We start from the raw sequence: 19,558 nt of genomic DNA, 5'->3' as shown, positions 1-19,558 counted from the left end.
ACTTCCAGAGAAACGGTAGAATTCAGGAGGGGCCAGGTGTCAGTCTTGAACAATTTGATTGAGGCTGGCTAATGGGATCAAAAATGGACAAGGAGCACTGGAATGGCACACACTGAACACTGCAGAAGGGCAGGGATGGTCAGCATCTCTGCTGTGAATATCGCAGCTGGTTCGCCATTTGCAACGTTTTCATTTCCAAATGCATTTATTTTTTATTTTGCCTTTAGTACTTGTAAGGTGGGTCACTAGAAATGACAAAACATTGCATATCTTTGGAGGAATGTTAATCTAGTGTAGCTATCAAGTCATAGTTGCACGTGTACGTTATCTCACTTGCTTACAAAGTGTAGTGGACAACAGCAGGTATGTACTGTAACCTAGGGCAGTTTCTGTAACTTTGTTGCTTCCTCTTTGCAATTGCTGGGATTAGTTGTACCTACTTGCTGTTTTGTCAGAATTTCTTGTCCTTATGTAACACGCCTTGAGAGTTTTGAATCTGTTATTGTCTAAGCAAAAAAATATAATTGAGAAAGATAAGCTTCATAATGTTCACTGTTCATTACGTCAACCAAAATGAAACTTTGACAACTCCCCCCCTCCTCCCACCAAAATATTTCTCATGTAAAATATGTGATGAAAACAAGAAGCTATCAAAAGGAGTTATATTTTTTCATAAAAGTAATGGAAGAGTATGTCTGCAGCCTTTGGAAACATAACTGCAGCGTAGTGTAGAGATACCTGAGCTAGTTTTAATCAAATAGAGACTTTCAAGAGGGTAAATGATCCCAGCAGTGAACTTAGTGAACTTAACGCTACCTGATCTGACTACTTTGGTAGCGATATGGTGTATAGCTTTCCATGTAATTTTCAGAGCTGTTAAGCCCATGCATCCCTTGTGTCTTCTGTGTGTTCAGACCTGTGCTTACAAAATATTTTTGTAGTTCTACATATATCGAAAGAAGAAAATGTAAAAACTATTCCTATCCAAAATGAAACCTGTTAGAACCTCAGACAGAAGTTTGTATTTTCTTTTTTAACTGATCGTTCAATGAAGGAACAACTTGTAAAAATTTCCTTCTTTTTCCATTTTGCAGGGTACTTATGCAACAGTTTATAAGGGGAGAAGTAAATTGACAGAGAACCTGGTAGCTCTGAAAGAAATCCGACTGGAACACGAAGAGGGAGCACCATGCACAGCCATAAGAGAAGGTGGTAACTTTTTTTGTACTTAGAATTTCAGATTCTTATGGATTTCTTTTTGACCAAAGTACTGTTAGTACTTGGAAATACATAGCCTATGTGGGAGATTAATGAAATGATATTAGTTTCAATGAGGAAAATTTTAGTCTAGACTTATTAAGTCAATGTTTCAAATTTGTTCATTTTAAGGGGGGGTGGTTGTGTTCTCAAATGCAGTGTTATAAATGGATTATCTTATACTGAATTAGGCTATTATTAGTGAGTAACTGTCAGGGATTCAGAATACATTTTACTAAATGACTACTTCTGCCTGAAATGTATAATTTAGGGAACATTTACAGTTTGTTACTCAAATGTCTGGTGTTTTGATTAAATACCTTTCTTACTAACTTAATCTATATGAGTATTGTGTTCTTAAAAATAGCTTTTTAATTTAAAAAAATAAATAGCTTATATGTAAGAACTTGCTAGAAATGCATTTACTGCTTGTGTGTTTTGCATTTATTTATTTTATACTTAAAATTCTCTTTTGCAGTGTCATTATTAAAAGACCTGAAGCATGCAAATATTGTTACATTACACGATATTGTACACACAGACAAGTCTTTGACTCTTGTTTTCGAGTATCTGGTAAGTGCTTAAACAACTAGCGAGCTTTACATTTGATTTATTGCTTCTAAGTAACACAGACATATCAAAATTCTGTACTCTTTTTAAAAATACTGGGACTGTTGTAGTTTTCTCCTGCATCTAGAATCATTCAGCTGAAAATGAGAAAAGTGTATTCCGTTCTTAAATTGCTGTATATTAGCAAATACTGTTCTGATCATTTCAGCGTTTCATTAATAGCAGTTAGTGGTGATCTACTTGAGCAAACTATCTACTTGTACCAAAATCATTAACTGTAAAAAAGGATAATCAGACTATTATTTAAATGATATTTTTCTGTTATTGCACAACTCTCACAAGTTAGCTAAGGAAAAACGTATACTTCGAAGTAAACAACACATTCCATGTTTTTGTAACAATCTTTTCAAGCAAGTTTCCACAATTACATATCTCACTTGCTCACCTCTTGCACTGCAGACGCTTCACTTTCTCACTGAAGCTTTACCTAATGATCTTTTTGTATAATATGCTGGAATATATAAGCATAATAAGAGGGATGAAGAAAAACTCTTTACTTCCAATGTAATTGGAGAATATAGGAGCTTCATAAAATGCTGTGCTACACACAAGATGGAGGAGAAGGCAGTAACAAATAATGTTGTCTGAGATGATGCAGTTTGCTGGAAAACATGAGTATTTATATCCTCTGGAAAGCCAGTTGTTTTCTGCGTGTTCAGGCTTCTGGGATTTTTATCATTGAATATCTTTTGCAAAAAACTCAGTTTTCTAATTATTTCAGTTCTAACAATAAATAATATTCACGTAATCTGTTGTTCACAATTTTACTGAACATGATGATGGTGTTTTGACAGGACAAGGATCTGAAGCAGTACATGGATGACTGTGGTAACATCATGAGTATGCATAACGTAAAGGTGAGTGTTTTCGGTGACACTGACTGTCTTCCAGCTTTCTCTGTTCTAAGAGTTTCAGAGAACTTAATAATCAGGAGCTGTATGGTTTAGGGCTTTTAAAAAAAATAATAAAATTAAGAAACAACTTCCTTTTTGACCTTTGGGCCTGGCTTAACTACATTTGACATCAGATGGAGTCTTTCTTTTTGGTTTTGATGGTTTTTAAGTGTTTAAAACACTGAAAACAGGAGATTATATAACCTTATATGTTTTCATTCTCTTTGAAGTTACATATTTAAAATTAAAAACTTCCTAAAAAATAATATTCATAACTCTTCTGACCTCTTCTTGTCCTTCCATTATTTTATACTCATTTATTAAGTTAAGCCTGTAGTGTGCTATAGCCTCAAATAACATAAAATATGCACACTGAAGAAAATGTAGTGTCAGTTATGAATGTAGTTTTGGATGCCACTGCCTACCACACAAGTAAGTAATTAATAATACATATTTAAGAATGAGCAATGTTCATCTTTCCATTAATAATAAAATAGAAATTATTTTCTTTAAGGTTTAATTGTCTGTTGCTTTCAACGTCTGTTGCTTTCAACTATGGCTGTGGCCAGGTCAAGTGATTCAGTTTCCAGTCTGGCCTGCTGAAACTAACTCAGGTTCCAGTGTTACCTCTCATAACAAATAGGTTTTGATTTGGAAAACTGGAATAACTGTTTATGTTCTTTCATACTTATGGCTTTACAAACAAGATTCCAAACAGAGGACAATACTATCTTGAAATGAGTGAAGTTGTCCGAGGAGGCTGGGTTACCAGTATCACCCTGCTGTATTGCAGCCTTATTCCTGTACAGTAGCACATGGCACAAATGTGGTTGACAACACAATGTACTAAATACTGTGAAGTGGTGGGCTTTGTGTGCATTCCAGCAGTCTTCATCCTTGGTTTTGGCTTAGTTGCAAGTTGAGAAATCTGTTCTTAGTTGAATTGTGTAGATATTGCTTACTGTTTGGATAGCTTTTTCTTTTATTCTCTTGTCACATTGCAGTAAGTATCTCCAGGGAAAGACATCTGCCCTTAACCTACTCTTTTGCTTCCTTTGAGAGTCTGCAAAAGGAAATTTTTTAATTTGTATCTGCTTCAGAGAGACAACAAAAAACATAATTGTGCTTGTGTTTTTAATTAACTGCAAGTTAATAAGTAGTGCTTTAAGCTTAAAAAAAATAAAGGAAAGCTGGAAGTAGGAAGCTAACTCCTGTAATAAGTGCAGTTAGAGAACAAGCAGAATCTGCTTGTCGTAATCTGAGCTAAACAGAGGAACTGTTTTTCCTTGTTTGCCGATGGTTTAAGCTGTGCCCTAAGAGCAGATTTATATGGTCAGTACCTTTGGCACTGGGAAAACAGAACAGCTGCTTAAATGTAGTAGCTGTAGGTGCTTACCTTAAAATAACCGTGGGGGTTTGGGTCATTATTAACATTTGAGAGACCTCCCTGTCATCATTCCCCTCACATTCCTCAGCTAATTTTAGGGTTTTGACTTAACTAAATGAAGATGTACAATATAGAGATGTGTGTGATCTCTGCAGGTATTACTCTTTCAAACAAAATTTTGAGCTAATATGTGTCATAATGTGCATTTCCAAAAGGATCCATGCCAGCTGTGGTGAAGATCCACAATTTCTGTAGAATAATCTGCTTCGCCTTCTTGACTCTAATCCTTGCAGTCCCAGTGCACGCAGGAGATGGCTATCAATTTCCACAGCAGTCTTGTTAATATTACTTGGGACTGACTATCCCTGCAACAGTATGGACCTGAGGAGATGGAACAAAACTTGTTGCTTCTTATTCTGCTCTTTGAAAAATAAAAGAAAGGAAAAAAAAATCTATCCCAATTCCTTTTTTTCTAGAACAGATAAATCCCACGTAAGCAGACTGAGAACAGATGGATGTAAACTACACCTGCTGTGTATTTGTCCAGTTTGGGAAAAAGAATTTGGTGGTGTCACCTGGTACAAAAATAAACTGATGTATTAGAAAATGGTCATGTAAAAACATTCTAGTGTTTCTACTCAAAAGTCCTATTACATGCTGAATTTGTCACATTGGTAAACATTGCTTTCTGTAATGCTCTATATTTTTTCATTGTACATTTGATCATCTGTACTGGCTGAGGACTGTTGTGTGGTAAATGCCAGCAATGGCTACCCAGAAGTCCCGTGTTTAAGATCAGACCCTTTATACATACAGAAACTGCAAAATAGTAGTTCTTAATGCAGTGATACAGTAGACTTGCTTGGCTGCCCTCTGCTAAACCTTTCTGCATCCTCTGCTACTTCTGTGTCTATATATGTGCAGCATTAATATGCATGACTGAAGCTGCTTGCTGGGCTTGCTGTTCCAAAGGACTAAAATAAACCTGTGTTTGTCAAGGTGAGGGGATAAATATAAACGCCAGAAGCAGTTGGGCTGTTTTAGTAATCCTCATTTCCCCATTTCTCCATGTTTTCTGAGCTTGTGAATCCAAGTGTATTTTTCCAACAGCACGCTAAATGTTCTTTACATAGTTTAGCACAATTGGATAGAAAGGATGCTGAGCTGCATTTTCAGAAGGGATTCTGTGGCAGAAGGGGACTTGAGTATAGTCCGAGACAGTTACCTTTAAAGACATTAGTGTGGGGAAGAGCACTGGTCAATGCTTACTTAGAAATAAACAGCCCTGTGGTTCTCTTCAGGTAAGCAGAACAAATTGCTCTTAAAATCTTTGCTGTAAAGTATCGTGTTAAAGCAGTACATTAGCATAAAAGGATTTTAAATCTGTAAACAGTAGTGAAGATGTTCACAATATGTTCATATGGAAAAGTAACTTTTTGAGAAGTGTTTTTGTCCTGCTTACAATACAGAGACTTAACTCTACAGTGCCCAAGTGGGCTGTTTTAGACGTGTAATCTGTAGATTAACATTTTTAGTCTAATTTATACAAATGTTCTCTTTTGTAGCTATTTTTATACCAGATTCTTCGTGGTTTGGCATACTGTCATAGGAGAAAGGTATTACATCGAGATCTGAAGCCACAAAATCTACTAATTAACGAGAAAGGAGAACTGAAGCTTGCAGACTTTGGTATGGACGAAATTATTCTGTAACAAATATTTTCTTCACTCAGCAAAAGAGAGGCATCTGTCTGTATAAAGAAAAGATGAGAACATCAGGTCTGTAGTGAATTTGTGCGTTCTCAGATGGAAAATGAAAGTCAGCCTTTTACAGGAGATTAGTAATCAAAGTAATAGGTGCATAGGTAATACTGTGGCTTGACTTGTGGTTTGAAAGTAGTCCCACACCTTCCTTTGAAATTGACAGTCAGATCCTTAAGGTGGAGCTCAAGTTGTTTTTCCTAACACTCCACAGTCACTTCAAAGCAGAGATGGAGAGAGAAGGGGTCTATCAGGTGTTAACTCAATCGCTGATACACCAAGTTCCTTTGGGATTGCCGGTAGAGTGGGGCATTCACAGTTTCCTGTTATCTTCTGTCAGGAAGGTCCTTTGAAAGTTTTGCTACCATTGTTTTTTTCCGTTGTATGTGAATGAAAGTTGCTCAGCAGATTGCATCTAACGCGATAGACCTAAATTTTATTGAAGATATTACTGACAAACTGACAATGTTAGGATGGAAAACACCTGCTGATCCAAAGCTGATTTGGTCTTTTTCCACCATTTCATTCTTTGTCTGTAGCCTTCGGCATTTTGCAGCGTAATTCTCAAATGGAAATAGTGCAGCAGGGTTTTCACAGGGGATAGGTGTCGTATTGATCTAACGCTTTGTTGTTGTAATGAAATTCATAGGATTACTCCAAGTTTTGACCTGTTTACCTGTCTTCTATGCTTAAAAATGCTGATCGTGAGATTACTGTAAAAGCTAAGAGGCAAATCACAAGTTGTAGAAATGTATTTGTTAGGGCTTTTTAATGAACATTGAGGGAAGGTATTTAGGAAGTATCATAAGGTTGATTTAGCTCTTAATTCTTTGTCAATTCCATGCAAAAAAAAAGATTTCGGCAAGCTGCACGTGACTATTTCTCTTTTTATCAAGGATTGGCTAGAGCAAAGTCTGTTCCTACAAAGACCTATTCCAATGAAGTTGTCACGTTATGGTACAGACCACCTGATGTTCTCCTCGGATCTTCAGAGTATTCAACTCAAATTGACATGTGGTTTGTATAGCTTTGTCTAATTTAAATGTTTGTTCTCAGCCAAGTTGAAAAAATGTCAACTCTTTATTATTGTATAGTAGCATTCAAATACTCATCCTTTGAATTTTTGAAGGCTATAACTGAGATTTTTAGAGAATAGATTAGCAGACAGGGAAGATGCTATTATTTCTCTTTGAAAATGTAGAGTACCTTTTTATTGCTTAGAGTGTGCAGGCATTAGGCCCACAGCATTAGGGGAAGAAACCAAACGTTCTCCTAATAACATGAGAACATGGTATTTTACGATGAACTTTAATACAATTGATAAACGTGACACCTGAATGAAGAGGATACAATATAACTATGACATAGGTTTTGTTTAGTCTTTGACAGTTCTTTTGTTGCTACCCTGGACTTACTGAAGTCCAGGTTTTTTTGTTGCTACCCTGGACTTCAGTAGGGCCAACTTTGGCCTTTTCAAGCAATTGCTAGGGGAAATCGCATGGGATAGGGTACTAGAAGGTAAGGGGGCTCAAGATGGTTAGCATTCAAGGACTGCTTCTTCCGAGCTCAAGATCAGAGCATCCCAGCAGGTAGGAAGTCAAGGAAGGGTACCAGGAGACCTGCATGGTTAAACAGGGAACTGCTGGGCAAACTCAAGTGGAAGAAAAGGGTGTACAGATCATGGAAGGAGGGGCTGGCCACTTGGGAGGAATATAAGTCTGTTGTCAGAGGATGTAGGGAGGCAACTAGGAAAGCTAAGGCCTCCTTGGAATTAAACCTTGCAAGAGAGGTCAAGGACAACAGAAAGGGCTTCTTCAAATACATTGCAGGTAAAACCAACACTAGAGGCAATGTAGGCCCACTGATGAATGAGGTGGGGGCCCTGGAGACAGAGGATAAAAAGAAGGCAGAGTTACTGAATGCCTTCTTTGCCTCTGTCTATACTGTTGGAGGCTGTCCTGAAGAGCCCCGGACCCCTGAGGCCCCAGAAGAAGTCAGGATAGAGGAGGAATCTGTCTTGGTTGATGAGGGCTGGGTCAGGGACCAATTAAGCAACCTGGACGTCCATAAATCCATGGGCCCTGATGGGATGCACCCGCGGGTGCTGAGGGAGCTGGCGGAAGTCATTGCTAGGCCACTCTCCATCATCTTTGCTAAGTCGTGGGCAACGGGAGAGGTGCCTGAGGACTGGAGGAAAGCGAATGTCACTCCAGTCTTCAAAAAGGGCAAGAAGGAGGACCCGGGTAACTATAGACCGGTCAGCCTCACCTCCATCCCCGGAAAGGTGATGGAACAACTTATCCTTGGTGCTGTCTCTAGGCACATCAAGGATAGGGGGATCATTAGGGGCACTCAACATGGCTTCACCAAGGGGAAGTCATGCTCAACCAACTTAATAGCCTTTTACGAGGACATAACCCGGTGGATAGATGATGGTAAAGCTGTGGATGTGGTCTATCTCGATTTCAGTAAAGCGTTTGACACGGTCTCCCACAGCATCCTCGCAGCTAAACTGAGGAAGTGTGGTCTGGATGATCAGGTAGTGAGGTGGCTTGTGAACTGGCTGAAGGAAAGAAGCCAGAGAGTGGTGGTCAATGGGACAGAGTCCAGTTGGAGGCCTGTGTCTAGCGGAGTCCCTCAAGGGTCGGTACTGGGACCAGTTCTATTCAGTATATTCATTAATGACTTGGATGAGGGATTAGAGTGTGCTGTCAGCAAGTTCGCTGATGACACCAAACTGGGAGGAGTGGCTGATGCACCGGAAGGCTGCGCAGCCATTCAGAGAGACCTAGACAGGCTGGAGAGTTGGGCGGGGAGAAACTTAATGAAATATAACAAGGGCAAGTGTAGAGTCCTGCATCTGGGCAAGAACAATCCCAGGTATGAGTACAAGTTGGGGACAGACCTGTTGGAGAGCAGCGGAGGGGAAAGGGACCTGGGGGTCCTGGTGGACAGCACGATGACCATGAGCCAGCAGTGTGCCCTTGTGGCCAAGAAGGCCAATGGCATCCTGGGGTGTATTAGAAGGGGTGTGGTCAGCAGGTCAAGAGAGGTTCTCCTCCCCCTCTACTCTGCCCTGGTGAGGCCGCATCTGGAATATTGTGTCCAGTTCTGGGCCCCTCAGTTCAAGAAGGACAGGGAACTGCTAGAGAGAGTCCAGCGCAGAGCCACGAAGATGATTAAGGGGGTGGAACATCTCCCTTATGAGGAGAGGCTGAGGGAGCTGGGTCTCTTTAGCTTAGAGAAGAGGAGACTGAGGGGTGACCTCATTAATGTTTATAAATATGTAAAGGGCAAGTGTCATGAGGATGGAGCCAGGCTCTTCTCAGTGACATCCCTTGACAGGACAAGGGGCAATGGGTGCAAGCTGGAACACAGGAGGTTCCGCATAAATATGAGGAAAAACTTCTTTACGGTGAGGGTGACTGAACACTGGAACAGGCTGCCCAGAGAGGTTGTGGAGTCTCCTTCTCTGGAGACATTCAAAACCCGCCTGGACGTGTTCCTGTGTGATATGGTCTAGGCAATCCTGCTCCGGCAGGGGGATTGGACTAGATGATCTTTCGAGGTCCCTTCCAATCCCTAACATTCTGTGATTCTGTGATTCTGTGATATCTTTCAAAACAATATTTCTAATAGCAGTGTATGGCTAACAACTAATTTTATAATTTGTTTTAGTTGAAGAGAAATCACAGAAGTCTTGTAGAGCTGAAAGCTTCAATTGTTGGATTCTTTCTGATTTATATTTTTCTCTGTTTTTTTAAAGGGGTGTTGGATGCATATTTTTTGAAATGGCATCAGGAAGGCCTCTTTTTCCTGGTTCGACTGTTGAAGATGAACTGCACTTAATTTTCAGACTTCTGGGTAAATGGATACTTTTAGCAGTAATGTTAATGCTAGATGTTTGTTCTTCTAAACACTTTTTCCACAAGAACTGTAGATCTTTATCTATGAACAATGATATTTTATATTGCATTGTAGTTAAGGTGAATGAGTGTACTCTTGATCAAAAATAACGGAGCTGAGTGCACAGCTGAGTTTGTACAACACAGACTCATTGATTTTTTTTCTTTCTTTCCTGTGTAAATTACAGAATTAAATGCTAATTTAAGTCAAAGTTGTTTTCTTTACCTTTTTTTTAAGTTGAATTTGTTACTTTTTTTAAATGCAGGAACCCCATGTCAAGAAACATGGCCAGGCATTTCTTCCAGTGATGAATTTAGAAACTACAACTTTCCTAAGTATAAACCACAACCCCTCATCAACCATGCACCAAGGTACTTTGTATTTTATTACTAGAAAATATGCATCCCAGTGGCTTTGTGTATGTAAATGTGAACATGTTTCCAAGTACAGTCTGCTACTGAATGCTAGAAAACTACACATCAGTTGTGTTATTGTGTGCAGATAGTAATGCAAAGCATAATCCTGATACTACGTGATTACTTTGTCTAGTATTGTTCAAGGTACCACAGCTCCTTAATGACATAGAGAACTATAAACTCCGGTTAATAATGCCTGCATAGTAGCAGTATTCACACAGCACTTCCTAAATAATCCAAAGTCTCTTCTGTTATAGAATAGGTCCATTGGTAAAATGGCCAGGTTTCCTTGAGCAGTCTCTTGAAATCATTCTAACCCTTATGAGGAATTTGAAGGGTCTGCACAGTTATTATAAATAAACTTTATAACAAAGACTACAACATTTTTTTATCCACGCTGAAGAAAAAGATCTAACATTGTGTCCTTCTGGTAAATGAGTAGTGTTAGGCTTTAAAAAAAAAAGCAGCTTTTCCACTGAAATAAATGATCCAGGTCAACTTAGTGAATCACAATACAAAGCTCAGGATTTGTCTGTCCCCAGTGTTTTTCAAATAGTATTGTTCTGGGGTGTTGGTACTTGTATGTATACACATTAACATGCAGAAAAGTTGTTTAAGTGAAAGAATTTGCGTGTTTAAATTTAATTTTCAGGTTTGATATCATTTAACGAAGTCAGTTCCTTTGCAGTTTTGCTTTTGTGGCTATAGTTCAATAACTGTTTTATTTTTTTTAAATACTTTTATTTTTAGGCTAGACACGGAAGGAATTGAATTGATAGCGAAGTTCCTTCAAGTAAGACGTGTTTTCTGGCTTTACTTTATAAAAGTGCAAGTTTAGAGTTTTAATATATTATTTACAAAATGTATTAGAAGATACAGTATCTGTTGATCTGTCTCAAAGTAGAATGTGCAGCTGAGTCTGTAGGGGATGAGAGATTTGAGAAGCCTTTGTACTGTAAGAATTTAAAACCTGATGTTTAATCTTTTTATTTTTTTATTTCTGCCATAAGTTATTTCTTCTCTTACTACTTTTTGTAAAAATAGAATTGATTCTGTGTTAGCAATTCCCTGAAAAAAAGAAATCTCTCGTGAAATATGGTATTAAAACAGAACTTTTAAATACAAATACTAAATTTCTGTAATGATGAACTTAGCTTACTGCTAGAGAAGCAGTTACTAAGGTGTAATATTAGTCTTTGATCTTGCAAACTGTATTCAAAATGTGAAGTGGTGTGTGGGTTTAATCTTTTAATCTGTGTTAAAAATGAGCCTGAAGCAAAAGGAGGGAAAGCAAGGTGGAAGGCCAACTCTTTTGAGTAGATGCCCTGTAACTTCATGGTGTTAAAAATTCTTAGTACCTGAGGTGGAGTGCAGTTACTCTGCTTTGCAGCCTATGATTTAAATTCTGCATCAGGTCTTCATCTATTTACACGTTGTATCAGAACAGTACTTGCAATCCTTGTTTGGACTTTGTTTTTACTTGTATACAGCTTTTTACATGTCTGTATCTTTGTCCAAATGTCCACATATGCCAAGCAGGAGACATTTGAGCACAGATTGAAGACCATGTTGTATGAAGTTCCATTTTATGCAAAATGCTGCAGCGTAGGCCATCGAATTAGAAAACTTTTGTGATCTCATGTAATAGCTTTTCATTGCAATTTAATATTAGAACATAATGTAGACAGAAGTCTGTCATCTAATCATTGTTACATCTATAAATAAATATTACGTCAATTTTTTACTTGCATCCATTTACAGCAGTTATTTTGACTGTTATAGCAATCTTGTTACATGTTGGTAATACTGATTTAGATAACATATGTTAGATTTTCATGTGTGAAGTAACAGTAATGAAAACAAAGTTGTCCTAGTGAGTGGGCGGGAAATATTGAGCAAGTAGAACTGTTTCTCCCTTTGATGAAATCACGTGATGCAAAGAGATTTTAAATGAAAACTAACACACTTGTATCCTTTTATGTTAATAGTATGAATCGAAGAAGAGAATTTCAGCAGAGGAGGCCATGAAACATGCGTACTTCAGAAGTCTTGGAACAAGAATACACACTTTGCCTGAAAGTAAGAAGAGTAGTAAAGTAGCAGAGTATTGTTAAGATAGTATGTTAAAGCTAAGTGCGTTGCTTAAGGAAAAACTCAAATCTAAGCTATTAAAGAAGTCTGGTATCTATTAACTTAAATATTTGGGAATAGGAAACATTTTTTTTAATCTAAACTGTATAATAAAGAATAGAACTTTGTTCAATAAAGTATAGTTATGCTTGGATATGAATTAATTTCTTTGTTACATTCCAGGTGTTTCAATATTCAGTCTAAAAGAGATTCAGTTGCAAAAAGACCCTGGCTTTCGAAATTCCACTTACCCAGAGACAGGTATGGAAAGCTTAGTATTTTCTCATATCTGCAAACGGAATGCTGTGCCAGAGACATTCAGAACTGAAAAACACTTTGTTCAGTTGGTCTATGTGAATGTACTCAAACAAATATCAAGAGTGATTTGCTGTGGTTGCTGTAGAGACATATAAGCTAAATGCACAGAAGGAGGTGAATTTTTCTAGGGATGGGCAGAGGGACTGTTAATATGAGAACATCTTGGAGTTTCAAACCATACTGTGTGGGTGTTGAACGGTGGCAAGGTAAAAAAAAAAAAAAGCAGCAAGTGTACTTAAAAGAAAGATGCTGATATTGGTGTAAGCACAAAGAAAGGATACTATCTCGAAACAGAAGGACAGAAAATGTAGATAATAGCAGAATACTCTGTTGTGCTAATGCTTCGGTTTCTTACCGTGGTCCATGTTCTGTTGTAGGACATGGGAAGAACAGAAGGCAGAGCATGCTTTTTTAAAGTGGGCGATGCAGAGTCAAGCCCAAGCCTATCCTATCCGTCAAGGACTCGGATCTGAAGGCAGTGCTCTCTGTTGGTGGACTTGGAATCGCAGTTTGTCTACACTGTCCTCTTCACAGTGGAGTCTTTTTATTTCCAACCTGCAGATTATGTTTTTATATTTGTTGTCACAGTGTGACAATTTTTTGTACAGTTGGTTTTAAGGTCTCCTCTGCCACTAGAGCCAGTAGGTTACAGCTGTTGATGTAACTGTAGCTGCAATTTTTGTGCAGGACTGAGAAACACAGTGCATTATTTATTGCGGAATCATTGCTGCTAAATAACTACTGTCTGTATAGTTAACACAACAGTTCCATGCCTGAAGAAGTTGCAATGGCTTTATAATATGTGAATGCATCTGTTTCTCTTCATAAAATGTTCTACTGCTGCGGCGTTTTTTTGTATTTCTTAAACTGCAGTGTTTCCTGGAATGTAAACATAGCTTTGCTTGGCTATAAGTGAACCATCTTTAATGCTCTAAGTTCATGGCACTTAATTCCTTATTTAACATTGGAAGTATGTGTTGAAATAGTTGAAAAATTATAATGCATATTGGTTTTGAAAAGCACATGGTATGGAAGTTGATTGAAACAAGTGAACAGGAGCTATTATTTGCTCTTGGATCCTACGTTAGTTATTGATAAATTAAGAGCGTGGAGACTGGATGATGATTTTTGTCAGGCTTACTCCAGCGTAAGGTATTTGCACATTGTTGTGCATTTGGGGCCTGCAGAAGCAATGACTTTTTTACCTTGTTTTTAACTTACAAATACAAATAGTAAAAGATGACTCTCATACATTGGGCCCTGGCTTACTTTTGAAATTCAGAATCTTTTCATTACAGAGGAACAGGACAATAAATCACAAGAACATGGGAATAATGTCACACTGTTCCCACCTTGTTGCTCTCCCATTTGTGCATTATTCACTTGAAATCAACTGGAAAGATGCGAGTTTGTACTTGATAAGAACTCACTATACTACAGAGCTTTTACAATGGGAACTTAGAGAGTTTTTCAGATCTTAGATGTTATCTGTTTACCAGAGATAGTAAACATGTTACTACTATGCTTATGCATCTCAGTGAGTATCATAAGTACACCCTTGGTGATGGTTACAGTATTTTTAAGCATTTGTGTTCACCTTTATGAACCTATTTGTTTAGTGCATCTTAAAGAGACTGTAAATCTTTATTGGTATATTTTGAAATGGTCATGTAAATCTTTGGCTGGTATATCATGAAAATAGTCATAGGTAACTTAATTTTTCCTGACATTCACTGTAAAACATTCAGGGGTCCTACCATTTCTGTTCAGGAAATCTTGTAGTTTATTGTTATTTAACAGTATTAAGTGAATTTTTGTATATTCATTTTAACTTTATTTGTGAATAGTGATTGTGGCATGTTTGGGGGTGTTTTATTAATATTTCATTGATACTGGTAAATTTGAATTGGGATTTTTTTTTATTTTCTGGAAGAGAGAAATTCATGTGTAATGGTGACTATTGGACCACTACTGCTTCTCAGCATTTGTAAACCGGTTTTATGTTAAATCTTGTAGACCTAACAAACTGCTGTTATTTCTAACTGACCGACCTGTATTAATATTGTACTTTTGAAAGTATAAATATTATGTGGAATTCTTTGGTTTTGTTTTGAAATTTGTAATAACAAAAGCCCTGTCTTGTTAAAAATACAGACTAAGTGAACTTGCAGTTCTTGGGGCATTGTTGGAAACGTGTAGCTAGATCTGTGTGTTGTGGGGGTCATCAGTTTTAACTTTGGCCGCTTATTAATTCAGGCAATGCAGAAGTAGTGGCAGTGAAAAGTAACGTGACTCATCTGCGACTGAGGCCGTTCAGGATCTTATCGTAAACGTGGTCCATAGTCTAATAGTTAGCAAGCAAGTCCTGCGTGTCACACGGTGTCAGAAGTCTTGCCTAGGTCTAGGAGCATACTACGTGTCTCAGATACATGAGTGGGTCTCACACTGATTGCAGCGGGAGCGTTGTGTGTGTGTCAGAGGCAGATTTGGCACTGATGAAAAACCTTTGTCCTGAAATAGTTGTTATATATTTTTTTATAGTTGCTATGGATCTGATCTAGATTTTATACTGATCAACTTTGTAGGAAAACGTTGTAGATGTGATGGTGTTGAAGAGAGAAGTATCAGAAAAACATCTTTTTTTTACAAGAGTAGTGAAGATACAGGGTAAATGTTCAGTGTGGATAAATGTGGGGTTTAGCATTTCTAGAACAGTAATATTTTATAGGTCGTAAAAGAACCAAGTAATAATGTGACACTAATGAGTAAAGGACTTAAAGGTTTAACTCGTAAAACAAAGTGCATTAACAAATTTAGAAAGGGATCAGCTGCAGCTAACAAAAGGAGGTTCCCATTTTAAGTAGGAATTCAGCTTTTTTGTTACAGTCGAAAAGATCTTCCCTAAAATTAAATCACTCTGTTTATAAAGACGTTTTTCTAAGGACCTGCAAGTGAATCAGTTTGCTTCATTAGGAGGTAGCTTTAAGGAATGTATTTCTTAAGAAACTTGGCATCTGTGGTCAAGCTAATGGGTTTCCTTTTTTTTTTTTTTTTTTTTTTAATTGTCTATAATTGAAATTCCTGCATCAGCAGAGACAGGTCAGTGGCAGCTGCCTGTTGGGGGCAGTAGTCAGTGAGTCTGAAGTCTCTGGGTGTTTCTCTGACACCATTTTTGTGCGATTCAGTGTTCTGCCTCCTGTCTGATAGCAGCAGGCAGTACAGGCTTGGCTTCACTGTCCCCGAGAACTGTAGGGACTGCTGGCCTTTTTGGGAGAAGACCTCAACCGTGATGGAAACCAAGCAGATAGTCGCTAAAAATGGATGACTTCCAAGATTTGGTATGATAGCCTTTGCTTGATGATGAGTGATCAGTTAATGAGAAATGGCCTGCAAGTTGTTGCTGATGAAGTAATTATTTTTAGAAGATACCCCATGTATCCCATCTACCCCGGGGTGGGAATGCCAAAGCGTGCATACAGGTGCGTGTAGCAATAAGGTGGGCTTGAAGACAGGGCAGAGGCAGGTGGTGCTGAGGTTGCATGTGCGGGTGAAGGCTGAAGGGGAGAGAGGGTGGGTGGAGGACAGGAATTGACAGGACAGAGTGGGAGATGGAAGGGGCAAACCAGTTGCTCAGCAATGCTCTAGTGGAACATGCATCTCAGCACAGCTGTGTCATTTTTGTGCTGCTTTACCACAGCATTAAGTAGCCAGAGTGTATCCCTGAATTGGGCAATAAAAGTTAAAATAAACAATTATGAAAGAATCAACGTACTTTGTATTTGCAAATCATTTGAAAAACTGCAAGGTAGGATTCTTTGGGCTGCTTGCTGCTTGTTTGCGCGTGAGTGTTTCAGTGTAATAAAGGTACATTGTTTCTGTTTTGCAATGTTAAGATGGAATTAAGGTTAAGAATACATTCAGTTATCAAGGACAAAATATGTGAAAGGGATGTTGTAAATATCCCCAAGCTAAGTATTATAAACCCAGGAAATGCCCAGAATTAAGGTCAGATGTGAAAGAAATCCAAAAAAATAGCGTATGGAAATGCACAGCTATCGCACGTAGTGACATCCAATTAAAATTAGAACTTACCTGGTCTCTGACAGCATGTGGTCACAGACATGTGATCCTTTTGTCTGGTCACTAACGAGCAGAGCTGAAATAATTTGTGCACCTTGTTAGCATGTTACAATACCTTTTTTCCCTTAGTAAAGTTTGGCTTTGAAATGAATGCAACATTTCTATGAAATTTCTTAATTTTGGGGAGGAACCTGAATGCTTGCTTTTTAGGGTTTGGTTTTTTTTCCATTTCAGAGACTGGGCTGTTGGAGATTTAATACTACTGGTTGGCCTATATGTGGGTCAGCAACATCCATGTCAGACCGATTTAAGAGATTGACGAGGTAACAGGTATAGATAATAAAAAATAAAGGAAGCACTGTACAAGTGTTTAGCTAATTGGTACGTTGTAAGGAAGCTCTGGCTGTACAGGTAGGATGGTTTGAGAAGTGTAAAAGCCAAGTAGATACGTGGGCTTTGTAATTCATACCATACAGCCTTTTCATCTGTGGAGTTTAGCTGCACAGAAATCACACTCTTCTTCTAGGCCACAGTGGAAATTTGTGTGGTCAGAACTGGGATTAGAGTTCAGCTATTCTAGATTTTTTTTAATCTTTTGCGTGTGATTTTCACTGGGCTGTACTGTGCCTCTCCTGTTAACTGAAGGAAAACAATAGATATCAGTGGAAAAACGTGTACATTACAATTTTCCATTATTTTCACGTTTCCTAAAAACCCTTAACTCATTTAAGTTCTGTAATTTTTGAGCCAGCTTAAACAGCGAATGAACACATATGCACATACTTACTGTTGTAAATAACTGCTTAATTTATTGTCCTGGCTGCATCCTCCAGAATCACTTAAGAGGCTGGCCTGCCTGAGCAGATTGCTTTTATGGTCCTCCAAATGAAATAGGAGTCTTGTTCAGCACAGATGCCATACCTTGAAACACGTTTTTCCCCAGAGAGCTATGAAGTTCCTTCATTTGCTGCAGTGGGATCTTCTTGCTGATGGAATTGCCTTCACTGAGGATTACAAATGGGGGAGGAAGCTCTTCCCTAGCCCCTCTCCAACATGCTCTTGTGGAGCACCTCCCTCCAGACCCCGCATGGCAGCGTCAGCACTGCCTGCTTCTCCTCTTTCACACCCTGAGCTTGTTTTTTTTCCAAGACTTTTTTTGTCCTCTTCCATGTCCTTTTCCTTAATTTGCAGGAAGAGGCAGCTGGCCTGGAGCCATGTTGGGAATAATCGAGGTTACGTTTATCCATTTGCACTTCTTGCAGAGTAAACACGAACTGATGGGAATCTTTCAAGAAAAAAAACAACATACCCTGGAGTCCTCTCCTCTAGGATGCTTTTCTACAAATCCCCCTGCCCAAGGCAGGTCATGATGCTGATTGCTCCAGAGTCCTTGCTTGAGGTTCATTCTCCTTTTTTCATTTAAATAAATTTATACTCCTCCTCGCTAATGCTGTCAATCTCTTTGCCCTCAAGAAATAGGTTTGTACTCATCTGTGTAGGCAGAGCACTCGCATATTAATTGGCGAGAGCAGTTACAGTTTGGAGCTAAAAGGGATTTCCAAAAGTTGTGGTTTTCTGACAACTTCGTAGAGGTATGCTTAAATCTGAGTGACCAGTGTTTGTTTATCCTGCAGGATATAGAGACAGTCTCAAGATCAGAAGGGAACAGCGATGCCCTTATGTAAAAGACTACCTATACTTACTATGCCTTTTCTTAATTCATTTAGTGGTCATGATGGCTTCTAAAGGTGCTTCCTGTAGGCACAAGATCACACAGCCTTTTAATGTAGAGACTCGTTCTGTCAAAATTAAATGCAATCATCTGTTTCAAAGGACCATCTCCCCTTTAAAGAGGCGTCTTGTTGACTATTCATTACTTCTTTGGTCCGTATTTCCAGATTGGCAAGTGCCTGTCTGAGGAGACTGGTTTTCTTCAGACAAAACAAAATTGTTCTTCATTGATATAATGGATGTGTCATATCTTTCTTTTTCTGTAGCTGGTTATCACCCATCACTGTTTTCCCCACCTTGAAAGTTTTCTTTAGAACTGAAGCCACTTACCTGTGCCAGGGCAGAAGAAGATGTGTGCAGTCTCTTGGCAAAGCTACCCAGTAGCTGTGGCTCTACTGGTGGATACTTGCTTTTCTGAAAAAAATAAACAAAACCCCAATGTAAAGGTAAGCCACAAATAGCCTAATCATGCACCCAGCCTATATAATATTGAAAACTTTTTGTGTATTGCTCAAGCATGAATAAAGCGTAAATCTGTCCAAAAAAATCCCTCAAGTATGATCAAATTGCAAGTACTACCAAGAGTACTGAAGAGAGAGTAACTCCAGTTTGGTTCCCCAGGGTTGTTGGCTTGGAGCTCTCCATGCCACAGAAATATTGGTGCTTTCAGAGTATTTCTTTTACAAACATTTATTTGATTTTTCTCTACAGTTAAAAAGATATCTGTTAATAAAATTCAATAGAAAATTACCAATAGAGTATTTTCGTGGAAGCATAAGGCATAATAATCTAGTGTTAGACTTGAGAAGCTGGACTTTATTTGTATGAATTCTTCCCAGTAGAGAGAATTTTTGTTCCACGTAACTGACCAATTTGGAAGGCAGATTTGACGGCCTATTTTTTAATTGGAAAGTCAACCAGCAAAAGAAGATGTGTTCTATTGCTGTTTTTTATCCTCTCAAAGAGGAGAAGGCAGCCCTACTTTATTGGTTCTAGGTGTCTTCCCTTAAGTTTTACTGAATTCTCTCGGCTCCTTTACAGTCATTTGTT

The 19,558-nt window shown here is 38.4% G+C and overlaps 1 protein-coding gene across 4 annotated transcripts in view; it reads left to right on the top strand.

Moving 5' to 3' along the window:
* CDK17 (cyclin dependent kinase 17) overlaps nucleotides 1-16,460 on the top strand; it is a 107,755-nt gene extending 91,295 nt beyond the window's left edge. For all 4 annotated transcript variants that reach the window (XM_068400646.1, XM_068400644.1, XM_068400645.1 and 1 more), the window contains 11 exons: nucleotides 1,095-1,209; nucleotides 1,736-1,830; nucleotides 2,682-2,744; nucleotides 5,733-5,856; nucleotides 6,824-6,944; nucleotides 9,694-9,791; nucleotides 10,099-10,204; nucleotides 11,000-11,042; nucleotides 12,238-12,328; nucleotides 12,563-12,640; nucleotides 13,075-16,460. In XM_068400646.1, coding sequence (XP_068256747.1) covers nucleotides 1,095-1,209; nucleotides 1,736-1,830; nucleotides 2,682-2,744; nucleotides 5,733-5,856; nucleotides 6,824-6,944; nucleotides 9,694-9,791; nucleotides 10,099-10,204; nucleotides 11,000-11,042; nucleotides 12,238-12,328; nucleotides 12,563-12,640; nucleotides 13,075-13,112 — 972 coding nt within the window. In that variant the 3' untranslated portion in view covers nucleotides 13,113-16,460. The remainder of the gene's footprint in view (nucleotides 1-1,094; nucleotides 1,210-1,735; nucleotides 1,831-2,681; nucleotides 2,745-5,732; nucleotides 5,857-6,823; nucleotides 6,945-9,693; nucleotides 9,792-10,098; nucleotides 10,205-10,999; nucleotides 11,043-12,237; nucleotides 12,329-12,562; nucleotides 12,641-13,074) is intronic.
* Nucleotides 16,461-19,558: the final 3,098 nt, after the last annotated feature.

This window comes from Nyctibius grandis, chromosome 5 (genome assembly GCF_013368605.1).
Source record: "Nyctibius grandis isolate bNycGra1 chromosome 5, bNycGra1.pri, whole genome shotgun sequence".
Lineage (NCBI taxonomy): Eukaryota > Metazoa > Chordata > Aves > Nyctibiiformes > Nyctibiidae > Nyctibius > Nyctibius grandis.
This window is presented reverse-complemented; position numbering and strand designations above follow the sequence as displayed.